Source organism: Eleutherodactylus coqui, chromosome 1 (genome assembly GCF_035609145.1).
Source record: "Eleutherodactylus coqui strain aEleCoq1 chromosome 1, aEleCoq1.hap1, whole genome shotgun sequence".
Lineage (NCBI taxonomy): Eukaryota > Metazoa > Chordata > Amphibia > Anura > Eleutherodactylidae > Eleutherodactylus > Eleutherodactylus coqui.
The window spans coordinates 324027942-324047350 of record NC_089837.1 but is presented as its reverse complement, the minus strand read 5'-3'; the positions used below and the strand labels follow the sequence as shown (position 1 = coordinate 324047350).

The window sequence follows — 19409 nt, the reverse complement described above, 5'->3', positions numbered from 1 at the left end:
AGTTCCTACGCTTTTCAGAGCATTGAAACATCTAAAAATTGTTTAGAAAAATTATGAGTGAGCCTTGTGGCCCTAAGAAAAATTGCCCGTTCAGCGTGATTACGTGAGGTTTCAGGAGGAGGAGGAGGAATGTTAGACACAGATTGATGAAGCAGAAATGTCCCCATTTTGGATGGTGAGAGAGAACGTAGCTTCCATCCGCGGGTGCAGCCTACGTATTGCTTACGTATCGCTGCTGTCCGCTGGTGGAGAAGAGAAGTCTGGGGAAATCCAGGCTTTGTTCATCTTGATGAGTGTTAGCCTCTCGGCACTGTCGGTTGACAGGCGGGTACGCTTATCTGTGATGATTCCCCCAGCCGCACTAAACACCCTCTCCGACAAGACGCTAGTCGCAAGACAAGCAAGCACCTCCAGGGCATACAGCGCTAGTTCAGGCCACGTGTCCAGCTTCGACACCCAGTAGTTGTAGGGGGCAGAGGCGTCACCGAGGATGGTCGTGCGATCGGCTACGTACTCCCTCACCATCCTTTTACAGTGCTCCCGCCGACTCAGCCTTGACTGGGGAGCGGTGACACAGTCTTGCTGGGGAGCCATAAAGCTGGCCAGGCCCTTAAAGACTGTTGCACTGTCTGGGCTGTACATGCTGCTCGATCTACGCACCTCCCCTGCTACCTGGCCCTCGGAACTGCGCCTTCTGCCACTACCGCTGTCGGATGGGAATTTTACCATCAGCTTGTCCGCCAGGGTCCTGTGGTATAGCAACACTCTCGAACCCCTTTCCTCTTCTGGTATGAGAGTGGAAAGGTTCTCCTTATACCGTGGGTCAAGCCAGTAATCCGTAGTGGCCAGAATGTGTGTAACGCGAGGGTCACGAGAAAGGCATCCTAACATGAAGTCAGCCATGTATGCCAGGGTACCTGTACGCAACACATGGCTGTCCGCACTAGGAAGATCACTTTCAGGATCCTCCTCCTCCTCCTCCTCCTCCTCCTCAGGCCATACACGCTGAAATGATGACAGGCAACCAGCATGGGTACCGTCAGCAGTGGGCCAAGCTGTCTCTTCCCCCTCCTCCTCATCCTCCTCATCCTCCTCCTCCTCCTGAACGCGCTGAGATATAGACAGGAGGGTGCTCTGACTATCCAGCGACATACTGTCTTCCCCCGCCTCTGTTTCCGAGCGCAAAGCGGCTGCCTTTATGGTTTGCAGGGAACTTCTCAAGAGGCATAGCAGAGGAATGGTGACGCTAATGATTGCAGCATCGCCGCTCACCACCTGGGTAAACTGATCAAAGTTTCGAAGGACCTGGTAGATGTCTGCCAACCAGGCCCACTCTTCTGAAAAGAATTGAGGAGGCTGACTCCCACTGCGCCGCCCATGTTGGAGTTGGTATTCCACTATAGCTCTACGCTGCTCATAGAGCCTAGCCAACATGTGGAGCGTAGAGTTCCACCGTGTGGGCACGTCGCACAGCAGTCGGTGCACTGGCAGATTAAAGCGATGTTGCAGTGTGCGCAGGGTGGCAGCGTCCGTGTGGGACTTGCGGAAATGTGCGCAGAGCCGGCGCACCTTTACGAGCAGGTCTGACAAGCGTGGGTAGCTTTTCAGAAAGCGCTGAACCACCAAATTAAAGACGTGGGCCAGGCATGGCACGTGCGTGAGGCTGCCGAGCTGCAGAGCCGCCACCAGGTTACGCCCGTTGTCACACACGACCATGCCCGGTTGGAGGCTCAGCGGCGCAAGCCAACGGTCGGTCTCCTCTGTCAGACCCTGCAGCAGTTCGTGGGCCGTGTGCCTCCTATCTCCTAAGCTGAGTAGTTTCAGCACGGCCTGCTGACGCTTGCCCACCGCTGTGCTGCCACGCCGCGCGACACCGACTGCTGGCGACGTCCTGCTGCTGCTGACACATCTAGATTGCGAGACAGAGGTTGAGGAGGAGGAGGAGGAGGAGGAGGGTGCTTTAGTGGAAGAAGCATACACCGCCGCAGATACCACCACCGACCTGGGGCCCGCAATTCTGGGGGTGGGTAGGACGTGAGCGGTCCCAGGCTCTGACTCTGTCCCAGCCTCCACTAAATTCACCCAATGTGCCGTCAGGGAGATGTAGTGGCCCTGCCCGCCTGTGCTTGTCCACGTGTCCGTAGTTAAATGGACCTTGCCACTAACCGCATTGGTGAGGGCGCGTACAATGTTGCGGGAGACGTGGTCGTGCAGGGCTGGGACGGCACATCGGGAAAAGTAGTGGCGACTGGGAACTGAGTAGCGCGGGGCCGCCGCCGCCATCATAGCTTTGAAGGACTCCGTTTCCACAACCCTATACGGCAGCATCTCAAGGCTGATAAATTTTGCTATGTGGACGGTTAACGATTGAGCGTGCGGGTGCGTGGCGGCGTACTTGCGCTTGCGCTCCAACACTTGCGCTAGCGACGGCTGGACTGTGCGGTGCGAGACATTGGTGGATGGGGCCGAGGACAGCGGAGGTGAGGGTGTGGGTGCAGGCCATGAGACGGTTGTGCCTGTGTCCTGAGAGGGAGGTTGTATCTCAGTGGCAGGTTGGGGCACAGGGGGAGAGGCAGCGGTGCAAACCGGAGGCGGTGAACGGCCTTCGTCCCACCTTGTGGGGTGCTTGGCCATCATATGTCTGCGCATGCTGGTGGTGTTGAGGCTGTTGGTGGTGGCTCCCCGGCTGATCTTGGCGCGACAAAGGTTGCACACCACTGTTTGTCGGTCGTCAGGCGTCTCTGTGAAAAACTGCCAGACCTTAGAGCACCTCGGCCTCTGCAGGGTGGCATGGCGCGAGGGTGTGCTTTGGAAAACACTTGGTGGATTATTCGGTCTGGCCCTGCCTCTACCCCTGGCCACCGCACTGCCTCTTGCAACCTGCCCTGCTGATGCCCTTGCCTCCCCCTCTGAAGACCTGTCATGAGTAGGCGTTGCACACCAGGTGGGGTCAGTCACCTCATCGTCCTGCTGCTCTTCCTCCGAATCCTCTGTGCGCTGCTCCCTTGGACTTACTGCCCTTACTACTACCTCACTGCAAGACAACTGTGTCTCATCGTCATCGTCCTCCTCACCCACAGAAACTTCTTGAGACAGTTGGCGGAAGTCCCCAGCCTCTTCCCCCGGACCCCGGGAACTTTCGAATGGTTGGGCATCAGTGACGATAAACTCCTCTGGTGGGAGAGGAACCGCTGCTGCCCAATCTAAGCAGGGGCCCGAGAACAGTTCCTGGGAGTGTTCCCGCTCCTGAGCAGGTGTCATTGTAGTGGAGTGAGGAGGCTGGGAGGAAGGAGGAGCAGCAGACAGAGGATTCGGATTTGCAGCAGTGGACGGCGCAGAACTGTGGCTGGACGATAGGTTGCTCGAAGCACTTTCTGCTATCCAGGACAGGACCTGCTCACACTGCTCATTTTCTAATAAAGGTCTCCCGCGTGGACCCATTAATTGGGCGATGAATGTGGGGACGCCAGAAACGTGGCTCTCTCCTAATCGCGCAGCAGTCGGCTGCGACGCACCTGGATCAGGAGCTCGGCCTGTGCCCACACCCTCACTTGGCCCTCCGCGTCCTCGGCCACGTCCATGTCCTCTAGGCTTACCCCTACCCCTCAGCATGCTGTATTACCAGTGATTTGATTTCCCAGGCAGGAAATAAATTGGCGCAAACCTGCAGGCCAAATATAATGTTTTCGCTTTTTTGCAAACGGAAGACCCCACTGCGTGTATTCAATGAAAAACAAGAAGTTTAATATCTGTGGTGTGGCCCTCAAAAAGTGTCACACAAGTATAGTGTAGCAGAGTTATTAACTCTAGCAGAGCAGGTATTTGCCAGTCAGGAAAGACAATGGCGCTAGGCTGCAGTTAAGCGTAGCTGGTTGCGTCTGATTTTTGTACGTTGTACACGCAGCACACACGTACACGCAGACCTTAGGACTGACACAGGCAGGCCAAATATAATTTTTTTCCTTTTTAGCTTAGGGAAGACCCCACTGCGTATATTCAATGAACAAGAAGTTTAATATCTGTGGTGTGGCCCTCAAAAAGTGTCACACAAGTATAGTGTAGCAGAGTTATTAACTCTAGCAGAGCAGGTATTTGCCAGTCAGGATACACAATGGCGCTAGGCTGCAGTAAAGCGTAGCTGGTTGCGTCTGATTTTTGTACGTTGTACACACAGCACACACGTACACGCAGACCTTAGGACTGACACAGGCTGGCCAAATATAATTTTTTTCCTTTTTAGCAAAGGGAAGACCCCACATGTATTCAATGAATGATAAATGTCTTCTGGCCCTGCCTACACAATTCTATCCCTGTAGTATTAATGCCGGGTGCAATGGTCTGCACAGCCGGTTTTGAGAAAGAAAAAAAAATGCAACACTGCTAACAGCAGCCTGGACAGTACTGCACACGGATAGAAGTGGCCCTAGAAAGGACCGTTGGGGTTCTTGAAGCCTACACTAACTCCTAACACTCTCCCTGCCTAACCCCCACTTCTGTCCCTATTGCTGGGCGCAATGCTCTGCAGATCCAATTTTGGACAAAAAAAATAAAAAATACTGTGCTAACACAGTACTGCACACTAGTAGATGTGGCCCTGAGAAGGGCCGTTGGGGTTCTTGAAGCCTACACTGACTCCTAACGCTCTCCCTACAGCAGCACCAGCAGCAGCACTTTCCCTCAGCTAAGTCACAAGGCATGTGTGGCGAGCCGCGGGAGGGGCCGATTTTTATATTCGGGTGACATCTGATCGCCCCAGCCACTCACAGCAGGGGGGTGGTATAGGGCTTGAACGTCACAGGGGGAAGTTGTAATGCCTTCCCTGTCTTTCAATTGGCCAGAAAAGCGCGCTAACGTCTCAGAGAGGAAACTAAAAGTAACCGGAACACCGCGTGGTGCTCGTTACAAGTAACGAGCATCCCGAACACCCTAATATTCGCACGAATATCAAGCTCGGACGAGTACGTTCGCTCATCTCTACTCATCACTCAAAAAGGGACTGCTTAAATTCTTTATCAAGGCTACGAGACAGGTAATTCCTAGGTTCTGGAAACAAAGTCTAGACATACCTAGGAGCACGTGGGTAGGGGCGATGGACGAAATTGAGTGTATGGAGAAGCTAAGATCAGTGGACAATACAGCAGGATACGATAAATTCTACCGAACATGGGCTGTATGGATAGATGCACGAAACACCCCCATGTTCTCCAAATGGTTACAAAACGGCACCTGGGAGTAACCTGACTTGATAGTACTCAGAGGCGGCAAACCTGGAATTTTTAACTGGACTTTCCCCCCTCTCTTTTCCCCTCCCATCCTTCCTACGCTGTCTTCCCCATGTTCGTATGATTAAAACGTTATATTCTAGACTAGAACACATCGTTTCAAATTGAGGGTTATACACTTATTCAGCAAGGTTACATGTCAAAATCCTGTCATAACATTAACATTAATATTTTATTTTCTCTTTGCAACTGTATTATATGAGATGTTTACAAAACTAATAAAAACATATTAAACAAAGACAGAGGCAGGGTCACGACTAGGAGCCAGGAGCTAAAGAACTGGGATCAAGGAATATGCTGAAGTATGCAGGAAAACTTGTTCAGCAAACTGTATAGCTCACTGGGGAGAGCTACCAATTGGAGCACAGGAGGGCGTGGGTTCAAGCTCTGACAGTAGCACCCCCTTTGAGGATGACCTCTGGACATCCCAGGTGCTGGTTTCCCTGGATATCTTTTGTGGAACTCTCTTGTGAGTTTCGGGTTTTGGTTCCCAGGAGTTTTCCTCTGAGGTCCAGTTTAGTAAAGACCTTGGCTGCCCAAAGCCTCTCCAGCAGTTCTTGAATTAACAGGAGAGGATAGCAATTCTTAACAGTAATCTTGTTTAGTTCCTGGTAGTCAATACACGGTCGAAGAGTAGAGTCTTTCTTTTTAAAGAAGAAAATTGGTGCTCCCACTGGGGAGGAAGAGGGCTGGACGAAGCCCTTCTTTAGATTTTCATCAAAATGTTCCCGAAAGGACCCTAACTCTGGTTCTGCGAGGTTGCAGATACGCCCAATTGGAATAGAAGAGCTAGGGCGAATAGCTCAATAGGACAGTTATATGGCTGATGAGATGGCAGCTGGTCAGCTTTCTTCTTGCTCCAGACATCCCTGAATATCTGATAGTGAACTGGTAAGTTGGAAGCTGATCGTATTTTGATGGTCAGGTTTCATGTGGTTTCTTTTTGTTGATCTAGCACCAGTGTCTGTAATTCAGCAAACTTCTCTTAGTATGAGGCACAAAATTCCTGGAGCTCTGTTACTTGCTTCTACAGGGTGGTCACAACGGGCTCCATGTTCAGGCAAGATTATTTTCTAATATCTTACCGACGCTGTAGTAGACAGCAGTCAGATGGAAGCCAGGAGTCGGTAACAGGAAGTCTCAGTTGCAGTACAATGGGTGAGGCAGGTAACGTAGTCAGGAGAAAAAAACAGGAATCGGTATTGAGAAGTCTTGTAGCAATAGCAGGCAAATAGAAGTTGGATCAAATGCTCTGGAGCAGAATAATCTCACACTGTGGGAGTAGCAGGGCAAATCACTCCCATCAGTTTAGACTCTTACAGATGTAATGCACACTTATGATGTTTGGGCTTTATTAGGTTTTTCAATAGACAAAATAGCTTGGCCATACAACTTCTATAGTAAACAATATTTAAATATAAATTGTGGTGTTTTAATGTAGCACACTTAGGAGCATTTCTGCATGAAATAAATTTGCAAAATTGGTAAATGATTAGATTAAGAATCCGATGGGGTGTTAATGCTTGAGCTACAAATTAGCATTTTGTCTTTTTGTTCATTTCTTAATGCTTTTATTATGTTTATTTATAAGTACTGTCTGCCTCTTGCTGCAGTGTAACCTTACATTATGCCTATCATTACTTGTAGTTCTTGCCTAATGAAGAGGGACTGGAGGAAGTCAGCAGGCAAGTCAGCACATTTACCTACTATATCAAGACTTGGATGGGACCAATCACCCCTTTAGTGTCACTGATTCATCCAGAAACCATCAAGCCTGTTGTTGCAGCTCCAGGTATTGTATTTGGGATCTTCACAGAAATATACAGTCTTTTTCAATAGCCAGCTGAATGGTTTGATCAATTCTCCTGATTCTTCTGAAGTAAGAGAAACTTGCAAAACCATGAATCAGTAAAATTTCTATCAATTTTGTAATATGACACGTAGTGCTAAAGCTATTCTGGTAGGCATTTTTACAGGGCAGATTTATTCAAGATGATACCAATACATATCCTGTTTCCCTGAAAATAAGACTTACCCTGAAAATACATCCTACCCTGATTTTTCATGCAATGGCTGTGATTTGGTTCTTCAACCGCTGCTCAACCAATCAATGCAACACTTGATGAACCAATCACAGCCACCGCAGTGCTTCATTGAGTACTGCATTATTTGGCTGAGCAGCGCTCAAGAACCAATCAGAACCATCACTTTCTGGAGGCGGGATTTATGAATCCCGCAACCAGGAAGTGATCTTCTGCGGGCGGCTGAGGACTGCAAGAAGCGGGTTGGAGCTCCAAAGAGCGGCGGGAGGGACCTGAACTGAGCCTGCTAGGTAAGTATAATAAGACACCCCCCTAAAATAAGACTTAGCGCCTCTTTTGTGGCGAAAATTAATATAAGACAGGGTCTTATTTTGGGGGAAACAAGGTAGCATATTTCGGTAGACCGCAGCTTAATAAGATAACTGGTTCAGTTACATATTTCAGAGGTTTTAACAGTCTGTAAACAGAAGATGGTGCTCTGTATCTCAGAATTTGCATGGCTACGACAGTGGTGTAAGACTGAATGTTTTGGATATGTTAGTCATGATATTAGTAAGCGGTCTATGTAGGAATGTAAATGTAATGAAGTGCTCAGTGAGGAACGGAGAAGTTTTTGGCAGGCATTTAAACGAGATGAAGAGAACTGAAATGTGATCTATCGGGATGATTTCTGTCCCCTGCCAGTTAGAATGAGGCCGCGTATTAGTATAGCTCCTAAAGTGTTGTGGTTAATACCGGAGATAAAATTGATGTAGTTGATAAGAATAAAACAAAAGGTAATGTTCTTCACACAATGTGTACCAATGCTTGTAGCGTAGGCAACCAGCTTTTGTGCTAAGGTTGAATAAGGTGATGGAGAGCGGATCTGGGGGAAGGGAGATATCTCTCTCATTCTTCCTCCCACTCCGCGCCCCCCCCCCCCCCCCCGCCCAACAGCCTATCCAAGCCTGCTCGGATCACTAAGCTGTTACTCGAGAAGATTGATGCTTGCTCCAGTAACTGCCTTACCGAGTAGGCTCGCTCATCTCTACTCTGTAATCTAGTTTTAGGGGGCTGTCACTAGGGGTCTCCCTTCCAGCCCCACTGCAATTCACTGCCTGTTAGTTACTGGGATGCTGGGATGTTTTCTTTAGTTGTATGTGAGGGGCTGCTGTCAATTTTCTGTTTCTATGTTTGCTGCTGAACAAATTACAGCTGATTATTGAGAATTTCATCAGCAGGATGCTTTGTGATCAGCTTGTCTTTACACAATTCTTTTAGTAAATAGAGAGTAACATAGTACCGTATGTAAGGCTGAAAAAAGACATATGTCCATTCATCCATCCAGTTCAGCCTATTTCCCTCCAATGTTGATCTAGAGGAAGACGGGAAAAACAACCAATGGGGTAAAAGGCAATTTTCCCCATTTAAGGGAAAAAATTCCTTCCCGACTCCAACCTGACAATCAAAATAATCCCTGGATCACCAACCCTTCTGAAGTAATCAGTGACCATAACATATAATATTGTTAGACAACCAGGCCCCTATTAAACTCTTTTATCGAGTTTACCATCACCACGCCCTCAGGCAGAGAGTTCCATAGTCTCACTGCTCTTACAGTAAAGAACACCCTTCTATGTTGTTGTAGAAACCTTCTTTCCTCTAGACGTAGCGGATGCCCCCTTGTTACAGTCACAGTCCTGGGTATAACTAGATGATGGGAGAGATCTCTGTATTGTCCCCTGATATATTTATACATAGTTATTAGGTCGCCTCTTAGCCATGTTTTTTCTAAACTAAATAACCCCAATTTTGATAACCTCTCTGGGTATCGTAGTTCGCCCACTTCATTTATTACTTTAATGCCCACCTTTAATTAAGGAATAGAGATGAGCGAGCATACTCGATAAGGTAAACTACTCAAGCGAGTAGTGCCTTATTCGAGTACCTGCCCGCTCGTCTCTAAAGATTCGGCTGCCAGTGAGGGTGACAGGTGAGTTGCGGCGGTGAGCAGGGGGGAGAGAGGGAGAGAGAGCTCTCCCCTCCGTTCCTCCCCGCCCCCTGCCGGCACCCGAATCTTTAGAGACGAGCGGGCAGGTACTCAAATAAGGCACTACTCGCTCGAGTAGTTTGCCTTATCAAGTATGCTCGCTCATCTCTATTAAGGAAATTAATTTGAAATATTTAGTTGATGAATCATACAACTTCTTGAATGTTGAATTCAAGATGTTTTGGATTTCACATATGTAAAAAGGGAAATATTTTACATTTCTAGACAAAGTTACTAAGTTCACACCATATCTCCCTTCACACACCACACTGTTGACTCGATTCGCTTTTCTTGATGCCATAATCCTTCATGTGTACGGCATTATAATATATGTGGAATACACCCTTATTTGTTTTATTTTTCTTTGTTTGCAGCTGCCATTGCGCCTAAAGATCCATTATTCTATGGCTTTCTAAGACCCTGGTTGGGTAAGTTCTGTTTAATTTTTTTTTTGCTTTTTGTTCCTTAACCCCTTAAGGACCAAGCTGTTTTGTAACTTCACGACCAGACACTTTTTAGGGATTTTACCAAATAGGGCAGTTTTACTGCCCTATTTTGTTTGCTTTAGCTACCAAAATTATTTTTATTGCGCTTTTTTTTCGTGACATATAGGGCGATTATTTAAAATATCCTTTTTACTAACTTTTTTTTCCATTTTTAAGTAGAGATGAGCGAGCACTCTCGGATACAGCAGTTACTCGAGTGAGCATCGCTCTTCTCGAGTGACTGCTTACTGGTCCAAGCATGCTAGGGTGGGCGGTGGGGGGCGGGGGTGAGCAGTGGGGGGGGAGAGTGAGAGAGCTCTCTCTTCCCCCCTGCCGCCCCCCCGAACACGCTCGGACCAGTAAGCAGTTACTCAAGAAGAGCGATGCTCGCTCAAGTAACTGCTGTATCCGAGCGTGCTCGCTCATCTCTATTTTTTAGTTTTATTTGGGGTTAAATGCTTTAAAAAATGATTTTTTAACATTTATATTAATTTTTTTATTTAGTATATTTATGCCAAAATAAAGTATGGGAATTGGTTTCTCTATTTGTTTTGGACGTTTTGCTATATAATATGTATGGTTTTGGACTACAGGGCTCATACGGTGACGGTTTTGGTTGGCATCCGTTTTGTGTTACTTTCTTATGTATGCATTGTTGTTTTACTCTATAATTTTGTTTTATTTGTGTATGTAATTATGTTTTTCTTTTATTTGACACTTTCCCACTGTAGATGGGGCATCCATAGGAGCCACAGTTACAGGGGAAAGCAATGCCTGTAGTGACATTAGTCACTGGCAGAGCTGGCCAGGGTGTAGTATGACCCTCCAGCTCTGCTGTAGCAGGGAACACCAGCGGTCAAATGCCCCCCCCCCCGGCTCTCGCAGTGGAAGCTACACTACTGCTTTCACTTTCTAGTACACAGTGCACACAGGGAAGGAAAACCCTCCTGCCTTCTCCTCTGGCTTATCAGCTGTCACTAACAGCTGATAATCCGTCCTGCCGCTTATTGATTGCAAAGGCAGGAGGCTTAAAGCACCGCCGTAATTTTACTATCGGCGGTGCTTTAAGCCCAGGACCAGGCGCCGTATATTCACCACGCCTGGTCCTTAATGGGTTAAGGTTAATTTATTCTGATTCATAAAATGTATGTGGTTTCTTGATCATAATTTTAACATAATCATAACAGCTTTACTTGATCACAGCAGGCGCAGTGATGGTCAAAATAATCTAAAGGGCTTCTTCAGATGGCCGTGATTTTGTCACGTTTTGTGGGCGCGAAAATCACGGGCACAAAAAGTGATGAAACAAAACCATTAATTTCAATGGTTCCATTTTTACTAGTGGGATTCTTGCGTGTCAATACTATGTGTGAGAAAAGATAGGACTTGCACTGTCTTTCTTGCACGTATGTCTTGCACATGGTAGAAAAGATAGGGCAGGATCTATCTTCCTGCTTTTTTATTAAAAATAGTGTAGAATTTAAAGGTTAAAAGATAAGGGAATTTTGACTGGTTCATGTGCTAATATGCTCCATAGTAATATCGCACTAGAATCACACTAGTGAAACCGAAACCACTGAAATCCATGGTTTTCTTTTGTCACTTTTTGCGGCCATGATTTTCATGGCCGCAAAAAGCTCTGCAAACACGGTTGTGTGTTTAAGCCCTAAAAGCGTTTTTTCTCTTTCAGACATCCAGAAAATGCTATAAATGCCTAATTCATAGGGTTCTCTTCTTTGCATCAGTAAGCCATGACAGCCGGCAGCGCCAAATGTAGGCAAAGTCTTGATAAACATGTGGTTGTCCTTACACCACTCTGTGCGTTACCATTTTATAGGAGGTTTCAGACAAATCTGCCCTGAGGATATATAATACTTTCATTGTTAAATATATTTCAGTATTTTTTTTCTTTAGCTATATAATATACAGTGGTGTAGTAAACCAGTGATGTGCAAGCCATCAAAGAAGATTTCACATTTCTGCAAAGGATCATGCATTTAATTTCATGATAATTAGGTCTTTAACCCTCCAAGGACAAAGCGCACTAAATTTATGGCAGAACTGCAGCACGGATTAAAGCTTCTGCTTCTGAAATCAAACAGGAGCAGGTCGGGTTCTCAGCTGTCAGACAGAGCCGAGGACCCAGAGGAGAAAGCAGAAGCTCTTTTTAACCACTTCTGCATTCTCCTTTCCAGGCTACAAAGCGTCAATGAGTGCTTTTACGTTAGAAAGCGGAAGTGTTACTTCCGCTATGTGACCCGCTGATCACATGACTGCCAGGACCCCCTGGGACAGCAGAGATACAGGGTCCTAGCAGACCCTGATCAGCTCTGCCAGTGACTATTGTCACTACAGGGGGAAGTGAGAAATTAGAAGAAAAATAAAAGACAATGTGAATGACCCTTATAGGTCTTTGGAAACAGGAAAGATGTTAACAAAAATAGTTACAAAAATAAGTTTAAAAAATTACAGAATAAAATAAAAATCTATACGTAAAAAAGAAAGTGACGCACAAGCAACGCCATCCAAATCCGTTGCCATAATGCAGAAACTATACAATGTCTGACTTAAATCTATATATATAAAATTGAATGTATGTCTGTATGAGTGTGTGTCTGTCTGTCTGTCTGTTTGTCCTTTATGCGCTACTACACCATTCATCCGATTGCCATGAAACTTTGGGAAGTTGTTGAGTACACTCCTGGGAAGATTATAGGCATAGTACATTTATGCTACGATAAATGGCGCGTATGCGTGCGTCGTCGACTGTTACGACCCTCCCCCCCACGTAGATCGTTCGATTTCCATCATTGCCACTAATTCTCTCACTTCCCGATGTTGTAGAAACATGAAATTTGGCACAAGCATTGATTATGTCATAAATAGGAAAAGCTAATGGGTCCCAACTCGATTATTCAATTCTATGCGCCAAAGAATTAGCGTCCAAATTTTACGTACGGAATCTAATTTTCTCGCTTCCCAATGTCATAGAAACTTAAAATTTGGCAAGAGCATTGATTTTGTCATAAATAGGAAAAGTTACTGGGTCCCAACTCGATTATTCAATTGTAAGCGCCAAAGAATTAGCGTCCAAATTTTACGTACGGAATCTAATTTTCTCGCTTCCCAATGTCATAGAAACTTGAAATTTGGCACGAGCATTGATTATGTCATAAATAGGAAAAGCTAATGGGTCCCAACTCGATTATTCAATTCTAAGCGCCAAAGAATTAGCGTCCAAATTTTTACGTACGGAATTTGCATGCGTGTCTGTCTGTCCTTTATGCGCTACTACACCATTCATCCAATCGCCATGAAACTTTGGGAAGTTGTTGAGTAAACTCCTGGGAAGATTATAGGCATAGTACATTTATTCTATGATAAATGGCGCGCATGCGTGCATCGTCGACAGTTACGACCCCCCCACGTAGATCGTTCGATTACCATCATTGCCACTAATTCTCTCACTTCCCGATGTTGTAGAAACATGAAATTTGGCAGGAGCATTGATTATGTCATAAATAGGAAAAGTTAATGGGTCCCAACTCGATTATTCAATTCTAAGCGCCAAAGAATTAGCGTCCAAATTTTACGTACGGAATCTAATTTTCTCGCTTCCCAATGTCATAGAAACTTGAAATTTGGCACGAGCATTGATTATGTCATAAATAGGAAAAGCTAATGGGTCCCAACTCGATTATTCAATTGTAAATGCCAAAGAATTAGCGTCCAAATTTTACGTACGGAATCTAATTTTCTCGCTTCCCAATGTCATAGAAACTTGAAATTTGGCACGAGCATTGATTATGTCATAAATAGGAAAAGCTAATGGGTCCCAACTTGATTGTTCAATTCTATGCGCAAAAGAATTAGCGTCCAAATTTTACGTACGGAATGTAATTTTCTCACATAGAAACTTGAAAATTATAAAGCTGAGGTAACATGTAAGCTGCGCTGCGATTGGTTGTTATATATTATACCACTGAGGTAACATGAAAGCTGCGCTGTAATTGGTTGTTATCTAGATATACGAATGAATGTATGTCTGTCTGTTTTCACAGCAACGCGCAACGGGTAAGCTAGTACCTAATAAAACTTATTTGAACCCAAAACTGTTGCCATATGCACCCTGTAATCCAAAACTATACATAAATCATATATATCCGTATATATTAAGGACAGCAGCACCTTAAGCAACATACCTCGCTTATGCAGAGGGAGGCTAGCGAAGAATTGCAGACTCAAAAACAAGGGTCTGGATCCATGACCCATATGAACACCTGTAGATACTTTAGAGAAGAGATGCATACAGGGTTCCAATAGCACAATAATCACAGGTTTAAAAGTGCTTCATCTTTATTCAATGCGCACATGCACATAAGCTTGACAACGTTTCGGCTGTCACTCGCAGCCTTTATACAGTCACTGAATACTCAAAACCCCACAACAATATATACACGTCAGTTATATACACCAAGAAACCTTTAATTAAAAAAGGACCTACCCACGCAGTGTGAGCTCTATAGTCCACTACACCTCAGATGCATTGATTATGTCATAATTAGGAAAATATAATGGGTCCCAACTCGATTATTCAATTCTAAGTGCAAAAGAATTAGCGTCCAAATTTTACGTACGGAATCTAATTTTCTCACTTCCTAATGTCATAGGAACATGAAATTTGGCACGAGCATTGATTATGTCATAAATAGAAAAAGCTAATAGGTCCCAACTCGATTATTCAATTCTAAGCGCCAAAGAATTAACGTCCAAATTTTACGTACGGAATTTGCGTGCGTGTCTGTTTGTCCTTTATGCGCTCCTACACCATTCATCCGATCGCCATGAAACTTTGGGAAGTTGTTGAGTAAACTCCTGGGAAGATTATAGGCATAGTACATTTATGCTACGATAAATGGCGCGCATGCGTGCGTCGTTGACAGTTACGACCCCCCCACGTAGATCGTTACCATCATTGCCACTAATTCTCTCACTTCCCGATGTTGTAGAAACATGAAATTTGGCAGGAGCATTGATTATGTCATAAATAGTAAAAGCTAATGGGTCCCAACTCAATTATTCAATTGTAAGCACCAAAGAATTAGTGTCCAAATTTTACGTACGGAATCTAATTTTCTCGCTTCCCAATGTCATAGAAACTTGAAATTTGGCACGAGCATTGATTATGTCATAAATAGGAAAAGTTAATGGGTCCCAACTCGATTATTCAATTCTAAGCGCCAAAGAATTAGCATCCAAATTTTACATACAGAATCTAATTTTCTCACTTCCCAATGTCATAGAAACTTGAAATTTGGCACGAGCATTGATTATGTCATAAATAGGAAAAGCTAATGGGTCCCAACTTGATTGTTCAATTCTATGCGCAAAAGATTTAGCGTCCAAATTTTACGTACGGAATGTAATTTTCTCACATAGAAACTTGAAAATTATAAAGCTGAGGTAACATGTAAGCTGCGCTGCGATTGGTTGTTATATATTATACCACTGAGGTAACATGAAAGCTGCGCTGTGATTGGTTGTTATCTAGATATACGAATGAATGTACTGTATGTCTGTCTGTCTTCGCAGCAACGCGCGACGGGTAAGCTAGTCTAAATAATAAAACAAAAACACATATATGGTATCTCTGCATCCATAAAAGTCTAATCTATCAAAGTAATGAATTATTTACCCCGCACGGTGAACGTCGTCAGGAAAAACGCCAGAATTTCTAACCTAACATTTACCAATATTGAATTTCATTTGCTTTTTTTCTACCCAAGCCCCCAGCTTATCTAGGTCCATTTGCAGCCGTACCTTGTTCTCTATTGTATAATTTTGTATCATCTGCAAATATTGATGTTTTACTGTACAATCCTTCTATCAGGTCATTGATAGATATATTGAACGGAATGGGCCCTAGTACTGAACCCTGTGGCACCCCACTAGCAACGGTGGCCCAATCAGAGAACAATCCACTTATTACCACCCCCTGCTTTCTATCTCCGAACCAGTTCCTTACCCAACTACACACGTTTTTGCCCAGACCAAGCTGTCTCATTTTATATATCAACCTATTATGCGGCACGGTGTCAAATGCTTTAGAAAAATCCAGATATACGAGATCAATAGACTCTTCCAGGTCCAGCCTAGAGCTTACTTCATTATAGAAGCTGATCAAGTTGGCCTGACATGATCGACCCTTCATGAATCCATGCTGGTGAGGAGTTATTCCGTTGTTTCCTTGATGTATTTCAGGATGGCAGCTCTCAGAAACCCCTTGAATATTTTTCCAATTATTGAAGACTTACTGGCCTATAGTTACCCGGCTCTCTTTTTGACCCCTTTTTGCATATTGGAACCACATTGGCAATGCGCCAATCTAGTAGTATAACCCCGGTCTCAATAGAGTCCCCTTGCATCTCGAGTGGCATTTCTTTTTCTGTCGTGTATATACTTGAGAAAAATCTATTTAATAGATTTGCCTTCCCCCATCATCTTCTATGATTTCTCGTGCATTATTTTTTGCTGTTTATGTAATTGAAAAATAGTTTGGGCTTATTTTTGCTCTCTTTGGCAATTAGTCTCTCTGCCTCCTCCTTAGCAGTTTTTATCTTTTCCTTACATAATTGGGTTTCTTCCCCATATGCTTTTAGCACTTCTTCACTGCCTTCTTGTTTTAGTAATTTAAACGCTTTCTTTCATTCGCTTATAGTCACCCTTACAGTCTTGTCGAGCCACATTGGTTTTCTTCTATTTGTAGTTCTTTTATGTTTGAAGGGTATGAACTGCTCACATTAGGTACTTAGGATGCTTATAACCCCTTCCCGCTCCAGGATGTACATTTACGTCCTGGAGTGTCGGGGTATGCATGCAGAGAGTTCACGGGGTGACCTCTCTGCATACAGCGCCGGCGTCAGCTGTTTACTGCAGCTGACACCCGCGGGCAATAGCTGCGATCGGCCATTGGGCCGAACTAGTCGATCGCGGCTATTAACCCTTTAGATGCCGCTGTCAATTCTGACAGCTGCATTTAAAGCCCCCAAACTCTGTTCAGGGGTCCCACGGTGAGATTGGGGGAGCCGTGCAGGTGTCATGGCTACCGAGGGGCCTTCTGAAAGGCCCCACGGCTGCCTTAAGAGACTGCCTATCAAGCCATCCCCGTGGGGTGGCTTGATATGCTGCCTGTCAGAATGCAGTATGACGTAACACTACAGCATTACATCATACTACAGGAGCGATCAAAGCATTGCATATTGTAGTCCCCCAGGGGGGCTTAAAAGTAATGTGCATAAAGAGCAATAAAGTTTTTTTAATTGTAAAAAAAAAGTTATAAAAGTTTAAATCACCCCCCTTTTGCCATATCTATAATTAAAAAGTCTAAATAATAAAATAAAAATACATATTTGGTATTTCCGTGTCCCTTAAAATTCGACCTATCAAAGTAGCACATTATTTACCCCGCACGGTGAACGTCGTCCGAAAAAAACAAAAAAAAAAACAATGCAAGTCGCCCTGTCTCCCAGAAAAAATGCAATTAAAAGCGATCAAAAGTATTCCAAATTAGTACTAATGGAAGCTACAGGACATTCCGCAAAAAAGGAGCCATCGCTGAACTACGTCGACGGAAAAATAAAAAAGTTACTGCGCGCACAAGATGACCCCAGAAAATAATTGAAATAAATTGAATGTCTTTGAGTAGTATAGTAAAAAAAAAACTATACAAGTTTTGAAAGATTGCGGAATGTCGTTTTTTTTTCCATTTTACTGCACTTAGAATTTTTTAAAAGTTTTTCAGTACATTATGTGGTACATTAAATAGCACCATTGAAAAATACAACTTGTCCCGCAACAAACAAGCTCCCATACAGCGACGTCGATGGATAAATAAAGGAGTTATGATTTTTTTAAGGGGGGAGGAAAAAACTAAAATGTAGGGGAAAAAAAGAGCCGCGTCATGAAGGGCTTAAACTTCTCCCATTTGTCACCTGTAGTGTTACATTTAAGGACATTGTCGCAATTAATGTTGCCAAGAGTAATTCTGAGCTGATCAAATTTTGCTTTACTAAAGTTCAGTATTTTGTCACTCCATGTTAAGGCTTCTTATTCAATGACAACTGGAAATTAATTATATTGTTGTCACTACTTTCCAAATATCCCTCAACCTGCACCCCCAAGATTGGTTAATAGTAAGTCCCTCCCTCTAGTTAGCTCCTGTACAGGTTGGGTAAGGTAGTTATCTTTAATTGTTCTCAAGAACCTAACACCCTTGTGAAATTCGCAGGTTTCATCTTCCTATATTATATCCAGATAATTAAAATCTCCCATAATAATTACTTTGTTGGGGTTTGACACTTCCTTGATTTGTCTTATTAATAAGTTTTCAGTTTCTTCTGTTATTTTTGGTGGCCTATAGAAAACTCCTATCTGGTTTCCACGGTCTCTTCTGAAGAGATTGTAACCCCGTAAGTTCACTGCCCAAACGCATTTGTTATCAAGCCATGTTTCTGTTATTCCTACTATATTGTAGTTTTCCTCAGACATTCTTGCTTCAAGCTCACCCACTTTACTGACCAGACTTTTTGCATTTGCAGCCATACAAAGTATACAGTTGTGGTTACTGTTTGTATTTATTATGCTACTTATGGTCTTATTTGCTACTCTGTCAGTTCTAACTGTACTAACCCCACCCTCCACTCGACCCCTATTTCCATTCCTTAATCCCAGAACTCTGTCTACACTGTCATTCCCCCTACATCTCTTGCTGCCCTCCCCTCAGTCCTTAGTTTAAACACTCCTCTAACCTTCTAGCCATCTTCTGCCCCAGCACAGCTGCACCCTCCCTATTGACATGCAGCCCGTCGCTACGTTAGAGCCTTTAGCCGAGAGCAAAGTCATCCCAGTTCTCCAGGAACCCAAACTATTCTTTCCTAGACCAACTCTTGAGTCACTTGTTTACCTCCCTAATCTCCCGCTGCCTTTCTGGTGGGGCTCATGGTACAGATAGTATTTGCGAGAAAACTACCTTGGAGGACCTTGCCCTGAGCTTGGATTCTAGATTCCTGAAATCATTTTTAAGGGTCCTCTGTTGACCTCTGTCTATGTCATTGGTACTAATGCATACCATGACCTCTGGATCCTTACCAGCCCCTTCCAGTTATTTATCAACCTGATCCGCGATATGTTGAACTCGAACGCCAGGAAGACAACACACCATTCGATGATCCCGGTCTTTGTGGCAGATTGCCTTTTCTGTCCTCCTAATAATTGAGTCTCCCACCATCAGGACCTGTCTAGCCTGCCCTGTGCTGCCCTTCCCCCTTCTTACTGGAGCAGTCGTCTCCTTGGCGGTCATTTATTTATGGCCTCCTGGTCACCTGACCAGCACTCTGACTCTGCTCTGTGTCCTGAAATTAAGGGGCAGATTTAAGTCAATTGTCACAAAGAAAATTGTCTTTCTTGCACATAGCAACCAATCAAAGATCAGCTTGCATTTTGAAAAGCAGAATACGAAATGAAAGCTGCACTGTCATTGATTACTGTAGGCAAGAAAGATGGTTTTTTTATG

At 44.5% G+C, this 19409-nt stretch overlaps 1 protein-coding gene across 1 annotated transcript in view; it reads left to right on the top strand.

The window, feature by feature from the left end:
- Positions 1–19409, top strand: part of LOC136575386 (ultra-long-chain fatty acid omega-hydroxylase-like) — a 257782-nt gene that overhangs the window by 50596 nt on the left and 187777 nt on the right. The window contains exons 3-4 of the mRNA XM_066575081.1: positions 6930–7074; positions 9728–9781. Of these exons, the coding sequence (XP_066431178.1) occupies positions 6930–7074; positions 9728–9781 (199 nt within the window). The remainder of the gene's footprint in view (positions 1–6929; positions 7075–9727; positions 9782–19409) is intronic.